This window comes from Podarcis erhardii (assembly GCF_964252035.2).
Source record: "Podarcis erhardii genome assembly, chromosome: 6".
NCBI lineage: Eukaryota > Metazoa > Chordata > Lepidosauria > Squamata > Lacertidae > Podarcis > Podarcis erhardii.
In genome coordinates, this window is record NC_138510.1 from 47255775 (window position 1) to 47273469 (window position 17695).

The following is a 17695-nucleotide window of genomic DNA, read 5'->3' on the forward strand; positions in this document are numbered from 1 at the left end:
ATTTGAAAATATGTATATTTGGGCTTTTCTACTAAGTGTTCTAATCAGATAGCTGTGGGTGATAGGCTGAGGCATTATTCTGGATGACTTGATTCCTTTTGAAAACCTTGAGGTGGTCAGAATTGCTGCAGCCTGATCCAATGCATGTTTACTCAAAAGTAAGTCCCATGGTGTTCAATGGGTCTTATTCTTGTTTGCCTAAGATTCCAATCTTACTGTAAGACGTAATCTTTCTGCAGTAAGGAGACCATATTAATATGCTCAAAGAACCAGGGGTGCATATTTAGAAGTATGCATTTTACATGAAAAAAATGTATTATAGAGCATTTGAATTTGCTTTCCAGCCTAGGTGTTTTCTCAGCCATGTGCTTTATTATAACTTAAACCCACATTGCTAAAGGGGAACAGTAGAAAACAGGCACAAAAGACCTCAAGTACTTATATGGGTGGTGGAAGCAGGAAAGGAGCATAAGGGACAACGTGTGAATACTTTCCACATACCCCAGCAGAATCTGCATGCACAAATACCTCAATAATATTGTTCAACAAATGCAAAGGAGTGAAGCAGCAATAATAATATATAGCCCCTGGCAATATTGCTAACAGTTATAAAATATTTGTCTAGAAGGGAAAATTTTAACCCCTGCACATTCCTGTTTAATAATCGGAATAAGGGGGAAATGTTCTGACCTTTCAACAATGCCAGATTACAATACTACAAAGGAGTAGTAAATGGCACAAACACACATTTTCTTTGTTAATCAACTTTTCTTTTGATCTCCCTCAGTGTATCAAGTAGCAGATGGACTACAATAGGTTCGGTCAGGAAATCTATGTCTGGGTGCTGAGATTTCTTTTGCCATCTTGATCTCCACCTTGAAATATGTCAGAAAGATCTTGCCGGTCCTGATTGCCCTTTACATTCTTTAGATACTGCAACACATTTGTTTTCCTGAGGACAGCAACAGGCTCTTCCTTCTCCGTCAATCCCAGCAGCAGTTGCTTCATCATTTCTAGAGACTCTTCTCTGCCAGTTCCATCAGAGAGATCGGAGAGGTCTTGGTTCTTTGGGGAGGTCCACACAATGTGTGCCTGCGGGATGTCCCTGCCCACGGCTGTGTGCACTCCTCCCATGGCTTGGTGGAGCCAAATCAGTCGGTTTAACTCTTCACGGAGATTTCCTTTGTTATGCAAGAACTGGAATTCTGCCACTCCTCTCTTACTGAAATGTGAAAAAGCCAGTACTGTGCTTGAGAAGCAGAAACACATTCACAACAAAGCAAGAAAACATTTCAAGTATATTAGTTAAAGATGAGGAAACCAATATCACTAAGGGATTGTCTCCAACCTCGTTGAACTATCTGGTGCCATCTAACTGCTTGCAAAAATAGTGTATGGTATTCCTGGGGTCTGAACCAGTGCTGACCACTTCAGATGTTTGACATCTGCATTCATTATTTTCTTTGTAGAATTGGACCGATGCAAAGTTGACAGTCCCCAAAGCCATGCAAGTCATTGTCCCACAGCTCCTCATCTGCCTTTATTTGTAATTCTTTAAGGCTGGAATCCTATAAAGACTACCTCAGAATAAGTTCCACTGAACTCAGTAGGGCTTACTTCTAAGTAGGCATATACCAGTATAGGATTGGACTGTAAGGCTACAGTTCTATGCATGCTTGTTTTGGAATATGTTCCACTGAATTCAATGGAATCTGATTTTTTTCATGTCTGAATTTGCACTGGTGTTTCTTATTTGCCTACCTCTTGCTAAGAAATCTTTTCATGGCTACCCTCTAGCAAATATTATATGAGTTTTCAGTGTTGGACTTTGAGTTTTGTTTCAAACTGGGAAACCTAAAATTCAGTAAAGATTAGCCACTGACAGATGCACAACTAACTTTAACCTAATATATAAAAAGACAGATTACTGTACAAGCATATTAACATTGTCACTGTTCACATGGCTGTTTCAGGTTCTTGCATTATAGTTTCTACCCAGTGACTTTTTTGCAGTGTAAAATGAAGGTGGCATAACTAGCTTTTATTTACAAAACCTGTCTGTTCATTATAGTACCATGGACCAAAGAGAGCCCACTGAGGGCCATACTTGGGAAAGACTCCTATCCAGTTGTGGACAGCATGAATGGGGATGGTGCCTGACCTCCCAACATCTGTGTTTGAGGGGTAGAGTGGCATAGTGGTCAGTGCAGTGCAAACACACCACCAAATGCATCGGATTGGCTCTGCCAGTGCATTTGAACCATGCCGACCTCCCCACGGCCTCACCTCTCTCCTGCCTGAAACCTTGGAGAGTGGTTAGGGCTTCGCTGGACGGACCAATGGTCTGATTCATTATAAATATGTTCCTGTGTCCTATGTTAGACATGATGATGGCAGTCACATTTCTTTATTACAGTGGTACCTCGGGTTACAGACGCTTCAGGTTACAGACGCTCCAGGTTACAGCCTCCACTAACCCAGAAGTAGTACCTCAGGTTAAGAACTTTACCTCAGGATGAGAACAGAAATTGCATGCTGGTGGCAGCGGGAGGTCCCATTAGCTAAAGTGGTACTTCAGGTTAAGAACGGACCTGTGGAACGAATTAAATTCATAACCAGAGGTACCTCTGTATTTGTGTGTGTGCTCCATCTTTGTAATAAAGTGGTGGTGTACTCCCTGCTCCATAAACTGGGCTAGGAGAAAAGGGACTGGGCTGACGGAGTGCAGGGGGTTAAAAAAGGGGGGTCATATTTCTGATCCATACACCCATTTTCATGTCAAGACTACCACATACTTTGGCCTGTTTCAGACATAATAGGAAACCATGATTCCATAATGGGAAACTCCATAATGGGAAGCTCCATGAAAGAGCCTGTATGAGTCTCAAGTTTCTATGCATCTCTCTCCCGTGGCCACAAGGATATTGGAAGCTTCCATTTTTAAACAAGCCGCAGTTCCTCTTTATGCCCAGGCTGGAGAGATTGTAGCAAGAGGTACTAACCTTATGACCAGAAGACCATGTGAGCCTGAGGTTCATGTGGGCTCACTCATGTGGTGAGCAACTGGTTTCCCATTATGTCTAAACCAGGCTAATATATGTGAACAGGACAGACATGTGAATAAAACATGTAGCTGTCTTCATTGTTTCTTATTTTGCTATGGATTTGTGCTTTGATGTGTTAAAAGAGGTAGCTCTCTCGCCCTTATCATCACTATCTAGGAATGAACAGAAGATCACTTTATGGTTTTCGGAACCATCTTGGAAAGTTCTAACAACAAGAAGACTTTGCCCTTTCCCTTAGCTATCTTGTGACTTTCACTACAGGATAATCTTGTTTTGAAAAGCACCTTCCAAATGTATCACATTTTAAAGAAAAATCATGTTAAAAATTACAAACGATGCTAAACATATGTTTGCACAGTGATCTCCTTCAGAAAAATACATTATATTGTAAAGCATTACTGCAATGTTATCATTTTGCATCCAAAAGTCAACACAGTAAAAACAACAACCCCAAAACCCATCATAGTAAAAGAAAGCTTATCAAAAATTTAACTAAAAAATATTCTTACGTTTTTGTTTCTTGACATGTTGCAAACCAAACAAGAAAAAAAATGGACAAAAATGTTACCATCTGTAGATATCTTTGGGACAAAAGCATCTTCTGTCCTGTAAACTATTAAACAAGATGAAATAAGATGGACATTGAAATGCAACTTGCAGCTATAACATATTCCACTTAAATAATGGATAGTAAAATTAAACCATAGTGGCAGATAGGAAGTATTGGCCTGAAATATATATATTTTAAAAATATTACTCTTTGCCTTTTCATATTTACTGTGACAACAGAAGCCAAATAATTCCATAGTGTATTTCATTTGTATATTAGGACACAAAAGGTTTTAATTTGAAACAGTAGGAAACCATCTTTTAAATATGTATTCCAAATATTCCTGTCATAATTATATTACTGCAATCTTCACTCAGGTTAGTATAGCCTATGAAAATCAATAGCATAATATGTATATAAAATTGTTTGCTTTTGGAGGGAACAAAACAAATATTCTGATCTGAACCAGAACTGGTTTTTTAGAAATATGTGAATACACAAAATACATCCTGAATGGCACAAGCCATTGGTTCAATTTTTCCAGTACTGTAATCACTTATTGACAGATTTTGTCAATAATATATCTGAGATATATTTGTATAGCTACATATAACCGACAATATCTTAATTAAATATTAGTTGAAAGAAAATATTTAACAGTGCAACCCTATACATGTCTACTCAGAAATAAGTTCAATGGGGCTTATATCCAGGTAAGTGTATATAGAATTTAAAGCCCAAACAGGTTTAAAATAGCAGTGTAATGTAGAGTACTTACTATTTCTCCTTGTATTGGAGTATGGTAAAGTTGGTTTGTGGAGTCTTACTTGTTGCTAACAGATCTCTAGTGAGCCTCCTCCGGCAATGACAGTGTGCGCCTTCCTAGCTTCTTTTATAGTTCTGTAGCTGCACTTAACAATAGGGATGAACTGCGCATCATATTCTATGACTAAGATCTTTTTCTCCTTGTATAAATGAAAGATGTGCTTCTCCCAGAGACAATCACCCTTGGACAATAAAGTTTACTATTTGGCTAGTGATTAAGACACTGGGACCTCCTGTTTTGAAATATCTCTCATCCTGTCATTTTCATAGGATCGTAAAATCATGCTATGGAGGTTGGGATCAATAGCAAGGCTGAAGAATTGGAGACTTTTTATCACTGGGGGACTTATTCCAACCATTACTTGCTGGAAAACTTTTGATATAATTTCTGGATCAGCGCCACATGTTTAAGGTAAGAATCAGCTTGATTTTTCTAGAAGGCAGCTGGAGAAGTGGAGAACTGACCATATGAACAAGGCAAGGGGGAATCTTCCTCTTCTTGACATTGTTATATTTTGAATTGGACCAGGATTTACAATGGTGCATGGTCACAATGTGCCTTCAGTGCCAGGGTTCAGCCCACTTCATGGGATATTAATATATGCAACTGAAAATGCAGAAGCATAAATAAAACTTCTTGCTCAGTAGAAATTAAAGACATACTTCATACAGCCCACCCCAAATTTTGGGTTGATGTTTATCAGTCTTGGTTGAACTATGGCAGCCTCAATGGCAAACAAATATTCAGGATGCTCCCAGTGAATTCGCCTGCATCCACCCAGTGTCACCAACAGTAACTTGCAAACTGACCCATAATATCTCTCTGGCGTAACTGGATGGGGCTTTGCTATTATACATGCAATACTTTCCTCAGATGCTGCATAAGCAGATGTCACTGCCCATCCACAGATGAGAAATGTGTGCATATGGGGCATAGCTAGAGTCAGAAGATGCAGGACTGTGAGGGCTCACCTAAATACTTTCCCAGCGGTCCTATCTCGGCAGGCCCGCTCTTTTTTGAGCTTTGATATATGGCAGCAACCTGCTACTCTGAACATCAGAACTGATCTTACATATGTGCCTCTCAGCCTTGCACAGAAAAAGAATTCTTCTGCCTTCATCTATTATTTAGTTTTCCTTCTTTATAGTTGTTTGTCTAGTGCAGGCATCCCCAAACTTGGCCCTCCAGATGTTTTGGGACTACAATTCCTATCATCCCTGACCACTGGTCCTGTTAGCTAGGAATGATGGGAGTTGTAGTCCCAAAAACATATGGAGGGCCGAGTTTGGGGATGCCTGGTCTAGTGGATTTTAGGCTCAGAGCAGCACCTTCAGAGCTCCCCAAACCCCTCATTCCTCTCATCTTCATAGATAAATAAATCACAGCTCTATTTCCCTTGGTTCCTGTCCCCTTGCTCCAACCTCCACTCCACTGCCAGGTAAATGAGTCTGCTTCTTTTCCCAGTACAGTACCCTTTCAGAGCAAGTTTGTGTTCCTGAAGCTTTTAGACCCACGTCAGTCTCTTCTCTGTGGTAAAGGTGAGTTTCTCTGGGTGCATCTGAGGCCTGTCCCTCCTCTGCTGGCTGCTTCCCCCCTCTATAGTCCAGTGGTGAAGGCAACAGCATATGCATGGCGCAGCCATTTGCGGCTGGCGCAAGTTCACTTCCATTTAGGCCAGAGTCAGCAGAGAGTGGACATCACCAGCAGCCACTTGCAGTATTGCCTCTCAGATTTGGATTTCCAAGGCACCTTTCAAGAATTACGGAACAAATAAAATAAGACAATAGAAATGTAGAGCAAATAATATAATACCAGCAGCTAAGCAAGCCTGAACAGAGCCAGTACCTCACAACCTGGACCTTTCCTGCACAACAGGATTTCCTTTGTGCCTGCCCACTGCCCATCTACTCAATGATTCCCAAAGTGTCCAACACAGATTCTGGGAGTTTGCAGGAGCTGAAAGGTGAGGGTGAGAGGACAGGAATGCATGGGTGAAAGCCCATTTTGATAGCATATGGACACAATTGAATGTCATATATATTTTCTATGCAGTCATATTGGTATAGCTGTTTGTGCCTCATTGCAGCTGCAGTTAAATGTAGGATTGTTTTCATGATGTTAATAACATAAAAAGTAGTAGCCAAATACCAATGTACAGACCTAACTGGTTCTGCCTTGTACCATCTGGGGCTAGAATTGTTTATTTTGAGCCATTGTGTTCATCAACTAATCACTACAGGCTTCTAGCTTTGTAACAACTCTGTTCCTGGCGTAAGAGCCATTTATTGAAAAGGTCAAAACTTGTAACCAATTAAAGATTTACATAGAGGTTGCTAAATTGGTTGCTAAACTCTTGTGATCTCTTTTTAGTTTCCAGGACACCCAAAAAGTTAACGTAAATGATGTGTCTGCCACAGCAGAGCTTTCTAGTTACGTGTTTCCAGGCTAATAAGCACTAGCCATAGCCAAGTCTAAAACATCTGATCTTTATAAGCACCTTTATGTAATTGAGGGGCAACTACCATTATCATAAGAACTATGATTCCATTTGTCTGAGCAAGTGAATGTCAGCCAGAGAAATTGAAAGATGCTCATTGAATGACAACTTAAAGCATTCTATCATAGACAAAGTGTGCTGCCATGGCTACTCAATTCCACTACCCTTGGGAAATTGCATTATAGGAAATATCTCAGCAGCTCTACTTTTAGAGAATGGGTGTTGTGTCCAGCAGCAATTTTAACTCCTGCAGTAGAAGTTATGGAAGCTTCAAACTGTGCTGGCCTTCACTGAACAATAGTTACCAGATGGTTACAAGGTGGCTTCCAGTACTGAGTTCAAGAGTATCCCAGGATTGAATAAAAGTGTCTAAAGAAGTGGAGCATATTGCAGGACAAAAAATCCATGCTAAATCCTAAACCTGCCCTCCATTTTTATCTTTGAAGACTCCATAAAGATGTGATTATATTAACTGTGGCTAAATCCACCACAGAAAAGCTGTGGAGGATTTTGAAAGCAAACTTTAAGTTGGACTGGCAGCAGCAGCTCTGGAACTTGTGTGGCTTTGAACGAGAGACTGGCCCATTATGTGTCAGCATATCAAAGTAATTAGACAGTTTTGAAATTATACTTGTTATTTTTTGTTTGTGTTTGTTTTCATTGTAGTTGTTTTGTATTTGTATGTTCTTATTGGAAAATCTAATAAATATTATTTTTAAAAAAAATCAAAGTAATTAGACAATTTCTATGCTATGCACATCAACTTTATTAAATAGTTACCAAAGAACATGAGCTTTGGCCTCTGGCAATGTAAGGGAACTTGTAGCAAGATATTATGGTTTGATACAACATATGTAATCAGTGATTCAGGTAATGTAGCCATGTTGGTCTGTCGTAATAAATAACAATGATGAAAGATTAAAAAAAATATATTGAAAGATGTTCCAGTAGCACCTTAAAGACCAACTAAGTATAAGCTTTCTAGGTATGAGCTTTTATGTAATCAGTGTTTTCTTATTTTTGAAATGGTATGTATATTTCTCTAAATTGTTGATGCATTTCTTTCAAATAAATAAAATGCCTCCCTTTCTCTGCCAAATGTTTTGCATTTGATGTACATTTCAATGACCAGGTGTGTACCCAAGTTTCAGTTTCCTTGGAATGAGGAACGGCAGAGACTATGGTGTCTTTAGGATCAATGTCAAAACAAAACAAATTCCTTCCAGTAGCACCTTAAAGACCAACTAAGTCAGTTCTTGGTATGAGCTTTCGTGTGCATGCACACTTCTTCAGATATTCTTCAGATACTTCTTCAGATATTCTTCAGATACTTCTTCAGATACTTCTTCAGGTATCTGAAGAATACTTCAGATACTTCTTCAGGTATCTGAAGAAGTGTGCATGCACACGAAAGCTCATACCAAGAACTGACTTAGTTGGTCTTTAAGGTGCTACTGGAAGGAATTTGTTTTGTTTTGACTATGGCAGACCAACACGGCTACCTATCTGTAACTGTTTAGGATCAATGGTTTATATACATATATACAACCTGGCGTGCCTGGCGTGCTCTGGTCCATGGGGTCACGAAGAGTCGGACACGACTAAACAATAACAAAACAACAACCTGTGGCTGAGACAGAAATCAGGCATAGTTCTGTCTTCCAGCTTCTAGCTTACATCACTCAACTCTCAATTCTCGCTTTTGTCTTTCTAACAAAGGGAGTGGGGGACCCACGTATTTGTTATCTGGCAGAGAACCACTTCCTTTGTTACCTAATGGCCCATACTTAGAGAGTCATTACCTCACCAGGAACCTAACCTGGCTATTCCAGAAATTGAATCAATGCTGCCTCCAGGAATTAGAAGGAAGCTCAGGCATACAACCTACCCCACCTAACTCATAAAACTATATTAAGAGCACGTGACATGTCCAGCTTTTTACATAGCATTCATGCGAAACACAAAACTAGTTGCCTCCATATGTCTGATATCTTTATAGGCCTTGTGGCCTTCTGGGGTTTTAACCTAGAATAACTTCAGACTACTCTACAACAGAAAGCACTCCTGTGTGGGTGACAAAATAGCAGAGGAGCTATGGATTATTCAGATAGAAAACTGTGGGGAAACAGTTAAGACAGACAGGCTTTTAGCTCCAGAAAAGCAAACAGGTTTCTTTGTTTGCCACTAGATGGCAGACCGACAGGGTCACGCATACTACAATGCAATCTACCAAATGTAAGGATTCACAAAAGTGTACTTTTTAGAAGTATAAGTCCCAAAGAGGAGGAAGAAGAGGTCACACAACAGAACACTCACATGGAAATAGGATATTTCTTTCACCACATGGCAATAAGCCTGCAGAAAGGACCCTGTTTAAGATGCTCAGGGAATACTTTTTTTTTAGCCAAGCAACTGAGAGGGATTAGGACGACACACGAAAAGGGGGACCACAGCTACATACTATCACACACTGCTAGGACTATCCCATAGTGGTGCCCTACACAGGAATCAAGGTTGGAAGCAGGTGGTGGGATTTTGACCCCCACTGAGGGAAAATGGCCTCACTCATCTTTTGCATACCTGGCCAAAAACTGTTAGATTACAGGGGTGCCAACTTGAATAAAATATTTGGGGACCTAGGTAAGCCCTTCCCCACATAATCACATGATGGGGCACACCCACACTATTTGAATGGCAATTTCCATCAACTTTGTGTGGGGTGGTGCCCCCCGAAATATTCTCGGGGGGGGGGGGGCAAAGGGACCTCAGCCCCTAGGAGTTGGCAGGTAGCATCCCAAAACACTTTGCCCTCATCACCTCTCCGCACAACTTGCCAGCCAACGGACTGCCTCATCTGTCACAGCAGGGGCAAAAGCCATCCCACACTTGCCTTTAGGGCCTGCATCCCACCTAACCGAACACAGAATGGAGGTACCACTCGCTCCGACAGCATCCGATTCCTTGTCCTTCCTATTCTGAGGCCAGCTGAAGCCAGATCAGGTGTGGGAACGGGGTCCCTATCTAGCAACCCCTCTAGGAACAAAGTCACAGCACAGTTGGCAAAAGTATAGCTTTTTTCGTACAGCACCTGGGATGGGCAACACCTATGCAAAGGGAAAACATAGCTCTTCGGAAACAAGCCCCACTTTGTAAATCGTTAGGAGAAAAGAATCAGAACTGCGGCCGCCTTAAATTCCCTTGTAAGGATTAATGGCGAGGTGGGTTCCCTCCACAATCCAGTGCGGGTTCAGGTTAAAGCTGAAGCGAGAGATGCCGCGCTTCTAAAATAGGGACGCCCTTTAATACAAAGAGCTCATCCGGGAAATTTGAAAAGCGGTTGCGTCGAAGTGGAAATGGAGCAGTTGAGCGAAACCCCACCGGCTTTTAGTAAATACTGGGACACCTCCCGCCCCACACGTTTCCACCATAAGCTCTGAGCCTCCGTGGGGCACTGTCGGCCCCGCCCCACCCATTCTCTCCCCCCTCCCCGTCCCACCTATTCTCTGGTTGCCACGGTGACAGTGGCCCGGCCTACTGGGCAATAGGAGCAGGCACTACTAAGCTAACAAGAAGCGTCAGGAAGGATCTGCTCCTTGAGGCGGAGCCGTCTCTCTGAGAAAGGGGGTAGGGCGCAAGGAACCGTCGATCACCGGAGAAGCGACGTGCAATTGGTGAGAATCCTGGTCACGTGCTAGATGGGCAGGACATATATAAACTCGGGGTGTGTAGGCGCCTTCCGCCATTTTGTCCAGTGCGACGAAGTGGGAGAGGCGGCGGAATCGAGTCTTGGCGGGAAAACGGGCGACGCAGCGATCGAGCTCGGTGGCTGAGGGGCGAGAAGCGAGGGAGACTGCGGAGCCGACCGAAAATTAATAATCATAAAACCGTGTAGCGGTTACTCGCGAGAGTCGGTCACACTCCTGGCCCGGCAGCCGGTGAGGGAGGGGCTTGGTCGGGATGGAAGGCCTCGCGGTTGCGGCAGCGGACAAAGAGCCGCCGCCATTTTGTGTGGTTGAAGTAACGTCAGGTCTCCCGCCGGGATGTTGGTCCCGGGGAGGAGATGAAAGGGGAGGCGGATTGCCTGAGCGTGAGGGGCGGCGTGGTGGGTATTATATGCGCAAGCTGGAGTCGAACCGAGGGAGAATTGTGAGGGCCAGAGGCCGCCGCGATGGGCGGGAAACCGCTCAGTAGTAGGCGCGCCAGTTACCCAAGGCGTAAGAAGCCCTTTTCGTCTCCTCGTGAGCGAGGAGCCTGAGGCCCACCTGAAATCACCACAGGCTGCCTTGAGGGAGACCTGCTTTGGGGATCTGAACACAACATGCCCTTCCAAGACCAGTTGTCAACCCCTGGATGCCCTCAAATGGGGGAAAGGATCGGCAACTCCTTTCTTATATCAAGGTCTCTTAATTTTGACTTTGCTTGTGGGTTTTAAGGGCCCGGAGTATGGGCCTTCAATATAAGATGATTAATACCTTGGAACAATGGATTGTATTTCTAAAGTAGATTATAAAATGGACTGAAATGTATGAATAGTTATGCGTTGTAAGTCAAATCATCTGCACCGTGTTTTCAAAATCATGAGCCTGTTTCAAATACCTTATAACCCAAAAGGTTCCCTAACTAATAAAATATGAACAGAAGGCAAACCAGTTTTTCCTTGCATGTCTTCCAGAGATGCATCGTGATTCGTGTCCACTGGACTGCAAGGTTTATGTAGGTAACCTTGGGAACAATGGCAACAAAACTGAATTGGAGCGAGCTTTTGGCTACTATGGACCACTACGTAGTGTGTGGGTTGCTAGGAATCCCCCTGGTTTTGCTTTCGTTGAATTTGAAGACCCACGTGATGCTGCTGATGCAGTCAGAGAACTAGATGGGAGGTAAAAATTCACTTACATTTGGGTTGAGCTTGTGTGTATACTCTGATATATTAATGTAATATACTGCTTTGATTGAAAAGAAAGTTGGTCACAAATAGCCTGGCTTATGTACTTGGAGATCCAAAAGAAATAGAACTGATTTTCTGTGGGGGCTAGTTGGGTTGGGAAGTAATTCTTACTAACAGTCTGTTAAATTTGTGTGAAATGTAATCCTTTGCTTGTGTTAGAAGAGTTTATTTTGAGTACAGTTTAAACATGTTGCATATTATTCCTGAGCTTCTAGATTTTGTACAGCTATCAAATTTTGGAAACACTGGTTGTGAGCTCTTGTGGTTCTGAGTGCCCTGGTTCAAACATTTAATATTTTTTTAAAATGGAAATAATGCTGCACGTTGCAGGCTCTTAATGGCTCAGTCTGTAGCTGAATTTCACTCATGTTGACTTAAAAACATTTTTATTTTGACATCTGTAATAAGCCTGAAGCTGAATATGCGTTCTATATGATCAAAACAATTTTAAGTGCTGGCTGCTTCTTAGGAGTGAAATACTGGTCCCCCGTCTAATTTTCAGTTAAACAAAACAAAATTAGACTGACTTGGTATGGTTTTGTGTTGAAGTTTAAATAACTAGGGAAATACAGGGGCACTAGTTGAAGTGTCTGGCTTAGTTTTATTAGGCTGTTAGAACTAACAACCCTTCCCTTTTTCTCTTAGAACACTTTGTGGGTGTCGTGTCAGGGTGGAACTCTCCAATGGTGAAAAACGTAGTCGGAACCGTGGTCCACCTCCCTCATGGGGTAGACGTCCTCGAGATGACTATCGTAGGAGAAGTCCTCCACCTCGCCGCAGGTATTTGGGAGCAAAGAACTTGTATAGTAATGTTTGGCAGTATTACCATTTGGCATAATAGACTTTTTAAAAAATATATATATGCTTGTCTATACCTACCCAGGCACAGAATTTTAAAGCATTGAATATGTGTTAGAGGGATACATTGTGTTGAACACTGACTTTTATCCTTAGGTGTCTATGCCAGTTGATAGTGCCCTCTAACACGGGTTATCATCTTTCCTTCTGAAGTCTGTTCATCTTCTAGTCACTTTCTTTTTCTTCCCAGTACTCCAACTTGGTTTTTTTTTGCTTTTCTTTACACCATTGTTGTAAACATTGCATACAACAGCTTGGCTTTTTCACCCACTTGAGATTTTTCCACTTTAGCACAATGATGCCAGGCAGGCAACTGTTTTAAAAATGCTGAAGCAATGAACAGTTGCTTAGCTAAATCTGACAATAGTAAATCTGTTGAAATATGACCAACTTTTGAGTTATGCAGGAATAAATTTCAAAATAAAGCAGGTTTTTACAAGTAATGCATTCTCTGACCCTGACAGATTGGTTGGGTGTTTATTAGTTGTACTTAAGGTCTTTATTTCTGCAAGGGCTGATTTTAGCCTGTTTCAGGTAAATGAAGTCCATACAAGATAAGAGAGTGAAATTTGTTCCCTTTCACTGTAGAACACAATAGGAGTATTTGTTAGCTAATAGATGGTTGTACTGATGGCTTGTTTTTCATTTTTTTATGCTTTTTTTGGTCCATCTATTAATAAAAATGAACCCGTTACAGAGTCACCATCATGTCTCTTCTCACCACCCTCTGAGTCTGCATTAGCCAGTCAACTAGCCCTTTCAGCGTCATGTGACCAGCGCGCCCCATTCAGCTTGGCTGGTGTCGTTTCACATGACCCAGGCATGGCCAGTCGTCAGGTTGCACCGCCCTTTGGTTCCCGAGCATGCTGTTTTCTCTCAGCCTTCTCTCCAACCTTAACCAAATCGGCAGCAGCCACCTCGACCGCCCACACATTCCCGGCCAATCAGCTCAGCTGTTTATTTACCAAATGTCTTCACAACAACTACAGCAGCAGCCTTCGGCTAACAAAAAAGCAGGAAAAATCCACAACACCCCCTTCGCCAACCAACTAAATACAACGCAACATCTGGCAAAACCTTTTCAGCAAATTCTTCTTGGCAGTCAGTCCGGCAGCCTCACCTCACCATTTCTAGCTTGTTGAAACCAAAAACTAGTAAGTTTTTCCTGCTTATACAGTTTACTGCTGGTAAAAATAAGGAGTAAGCGGCTTATAAGTAATTACTTTTTCTCAATCAAAGGCTGGCTGTGCATAATTTCGTGGTAACATACATATGTTGCTTGAATAAAACTTTTAAGGGTGTTAAGGAAACTTAATATAAGAAACTAAACTGCAGTATATTTGCATGTGAGATGGCAAACTACATTTAATTGCTAACTTAGTTCTTCCTTGCAAAAATCTGCCAACTCCTTTCACCTTTAAACTGTTTTACTAACAGTTTTCGGAACTTAAAACAATTACTTTTGGGATAAACTGGGCAAACTAAGGTTCTTAGACTAAACACACTATGACATTTTAAATTTTTACATTCACAAATATGCAGTTCTAATGGTGTTTAATGGCTTTGTCACGGTGTGCGTTAGTCTTTCACTTGGTACCTTATGTCCTGTTGCGGACTTTTACCTTGCATGGGTTCCAAAATACTGGTTTATACCAATTTTGGGACTACTTGTGGGACATTAGTATAGTGTTCTAGGCAGTGGATTTAGTTGAGATGGAAGTGCTGCATTGGACAGGTTTGCTTATGACGTGGTGTTAGTTAAAGCAAACTCATGGTTGGAAGCGTGCTGATCACACTGAGTTTTTAATGCCTGAATCTTTCCATTTTGCTGGACGATGAGTGCCATGTTATTTGGCACATTCACTGGGCCCAACAGTGACTTGACAAGTTGGGAATTGCCTCGCCCCACTAATGCTGAATTGATGAAAATACTCACTTTTCTATTTTTGATTGTAGATCTCCACGAAGGAGAAGCTTCTCCCGTAGCCGCAGCAGGTAATCTATTGGTGCTGCATTTGGGTTGTCTAGATAATGGGTAGGCAAACTAAGACTCAGGGGCTGGATCCGGTCCAATCACTTTCTAAATCCGGCCTGCGGACGGTCCGGGAATCCGCATGTTTTTACATGAGTAGAATGTGTCCTTTTATTTAAAATGCACTTCTGTGTTATTTGTGGGGCCTGCCTGGTGTTTTTACATGAGTAGAATGTGTGCTTTTATTTAAAATGCACCTGTTATTTGTGGGGCATAGGAATTTGTTCATTTTTAATTTTTTTTTCAAAATATAGTCCGCCCCCCAAAGTCTGAGGGAAAGTGGACTGGCCCCCTGCCGAAAAAGTTTGCTGACCCCTGGTCTAGATAGTGCTTATAGAATAAGGGACTCCCCACCCCCTTAAACAGATGGCACTGTGGTGCAGATGACACAGGTGTGACATTTCATACCCAAAGGATAGTTTAAATTAATACACTTGAAGTGCCATAAATCTCTGACTACTTTGAAAGTGTACTTGGCCAGCATAGTTCTGTGTTAAAATGCATGTCAAATGTGTTTATTAAAGTATAGTCTACTCTGAATTCAGCTTTCAACAATTTAAAAGTTTTTTTCTGCCATCAAATGCTGTGATAAACTAAAAGACCTTTTGTTTTGAATCCAGTATCAATGATGATACTAAAAAGTATTTATTTATAATATTATTCTAAAAAGTGCCTCATAAACTTAAGACTTTCAAGCATGTTTACAAGCACTGTACTAGTTAATGCATTGGTACCATGCATTACTCAAATACAAAGTAAAACCTGTGCTTATACATTAGTATGTTACAGCCATTAATTCGCAACATATTTAAAAATATGAATTTAAGCTACAAGGAAAAGGTTATTCAAGGAGTGAGATTTGAGTATGCTGTTTTTCAAGAATTGCATGAAAAATGTATTCTCTTGAAATCCTGATTATTCCTTTTATAGGTCCCTTTCTAGAGATAGAAGGAGAGAGAGATCACTGTCAAGGGAGAGAAATCACAAGCCTTCTCGTTCATTTTCCAGATCTCGTAGGTAAGAACACTTCCATAACCTTAATGTCTGAATACAGAGTTTAATTCTGTAGCGTATTTACTAGAGAAATGTCATTTTCACTAGTGCACTAATTAAAAGCCTTATAATATGTGCATTTGTCTAGTTGAAATTTCAGATGTATGTTTAAATAACGATACTGAACTACTTCCATTGTTTGACTGAGAATCTCAATGTATATTCTATCTAGCCGTTCCAGGTCAAATGACAGGAAATAGAACTTCAGGAACAGCAGTGTACAGGAAGTCATATTAGATCTGAAGAAAGGAGTATGTGAAAGGAGTATGTACAGAACATTGTTTTCTTTTAAGACTTCATAAGCTTGGTGCATTTTTAAAATGTTTTAGCTGTCAAATTTTGTTTTTCTTGTCTCTTGTAACAGGTGACAAATGTAACAGTTGTGAATCTGTATATGGTTCTGAGCAGGTCATATGAAGTGTAATAACTTGTTGCTTTACAGTGTACCCTTAAGCATAACTTTGATTTGCATTAATGTTTAGCTAATAACCTTGCATAGACTTACCAAATAAAACCTCAAAAGCCATGCAAGTGGCAAATGTTCTTCATATAAATATTGTCTTCTGGAATCTGCAGGATCTAAACTTGAAAGGAAGTACACAACACACATGACCTTTTAATCCTGAGCATTTGCTACAATCACAAATGGGCAATCTATGCAGGGTGAGAGCAGGGTTAAAGGACAGGATAAAACCAATAGTAAGCAAAAGGGTTATGAAAGCCTTGTAGGAGCTATATGTTTTTGATACTGTTTTACAAGTTCTGATTTATACCAGTTTAGTCAGAACTACCTTCTACCATGTAAAAGTGTAGATTAAGTTTTGTATCTTTGTGTGGATCAGTACTTACTGCTGAAATGTGAACTGCCTAATCTGTTCATTATAGAGCAGACCAAAAGAACAGATGATTAGCTTAAAGGATTTGGGTGCATAAGGGTACATTGTAGATGCGAAATTTTCTTATTGTGCATAAGTTGTCATGTCACTGTAAACTCTTTGAGATCTTTGGATTAAAAGTTTGGTTACAAATCGTTCTAAGTATTTAACTTTCGTATTTTGACATACTTTCGTGCAAATATAACATTCAGATGGACTTGTGTACAGTTTAATTCAAATCTGTTATTGTGAACAATTTGAAGCCATAATCAAATTTCACTGTGTTAATATTTGGATAAAGAGCTATTCAGAGAACGTTTATATGTAAGTAACAGACCACACATAGTTCCTTTTAAAATACCTCTTCAAATACCTAGAGGCAATTGCCTCAGTCATCGTCTATGGTAATACATGGCTACTTACTACAACACATTCACAACAAGTTACAGTAATGATTGGCTTAGCATGCTGCACTCCAATGAGCATTCATTTTAGTAATGAAGCACTCAAACTTGTATACCAAAAGTGAACTTGCTATGCAGGGATTCAAGTTAAGCATAAAAATTAAGCTTTGTAATGCCGACAAAGCTTTAAATGCTCTGCATTAAAACAAATGTTGCATGCAACGTTTATCCATTGGTCTTGTGCCCAGAAAATAATTGGTCTTGTGAATTTTAGATTAAATCCATACTACTTGAAAACATTTGGTTTAATTTCATTATCTAGCCTTTTAAGGAAAATTACATGGTCATCCAAAGATTGTTAATGTTTAATATTCTATCTTAAACGGCTTCAAAAAGGGGAAATGCATGCTTCATTAAAGACTTGTCTTGCAGAGTTCCATTGTGCCTTGTCAACCTATGTGGATAAAGCATTTGTAAAAAAACAAAAAAACTCAAAGCAGAATGAGCTGTTGAAGTAGGTGTCTTTTTGGGGAGACAGGCTTGGAGGGGGGCAATTGCAAACTAAACCCTATGAAAAACAACACTCA

The 17695-nt window shown here is 40.7% G+C and overlaps 2 protein-coding genes across 9 annotated transcripts; one reads left to right on the forward strand and one right to left on the reverse strand.

Moving 5' to 3' along the window:
• Window positions 1-689: 689 nt before the first annotated feature.
• LOC309344354 (parathyroid hormone 4-like) lies at window positions 690-10627 on the reverse strand. 8 transcript variants are annotated; one of them, XM_081866678.1, is made up of 4 exons: window positions 10435-10627; window positions 4394-6190; window positions 3575-3678; window positions 690-1222 (listed from the first exon to the last, which is right to left on the reverse strand). In XM_081866678.1, the coding sequence occupies exons 3-4, from the start codon at window positions 3661-3663 to the stop codon at window positions 832-834; spliced, it is 480 nt and encodes a 159-aa protein (XP_081722804.1). In that variant the 5' UTR covers window positions 3664-3678; window positions 4394-6190; window positions 10435-10627; the 3' UTR covers window positions 690-831. The 8 variants fall into 8 exon arrangements, with proteins under 8 accessions (XP_081722804.1, XP_081722800.1, XP_081722805.1 ...); XM_081866674.1 differs by having other exon boundaries at window positions 4394-6397; XM_081866679.1 differs by lacking the exon at window positions 10435-10627 and adding an exon at window positions 9829-10408.
• A 68-nt stretch (window positions 10628-10695) lies between these two features.
• On the forward strand, window positions 10696-16862 carry SRSF3 (serine and arginine rich splicing factor 3). The gene is made up of 6 exons (XM_081866672.1): window positions 10696-10873; window positions 11611-11818; window positions 12532-12666; window positions 14701-14739; window positions 15707-15793; window positions 16002-16862. Exons 2-6 carry the CDS (start codon window positions 11613-11615, stop codon window positions 16027-16029), a joined length of 495 nt encoding a protein of 164 aa, XP_081722798.1. The 5' UTR covers window positions 10696-10873; window positions 11611-11612; the 3' UTR covers window positions 16030-16862.
• Window positions 16863-17695: the final 833 nt, after the last annotated feature.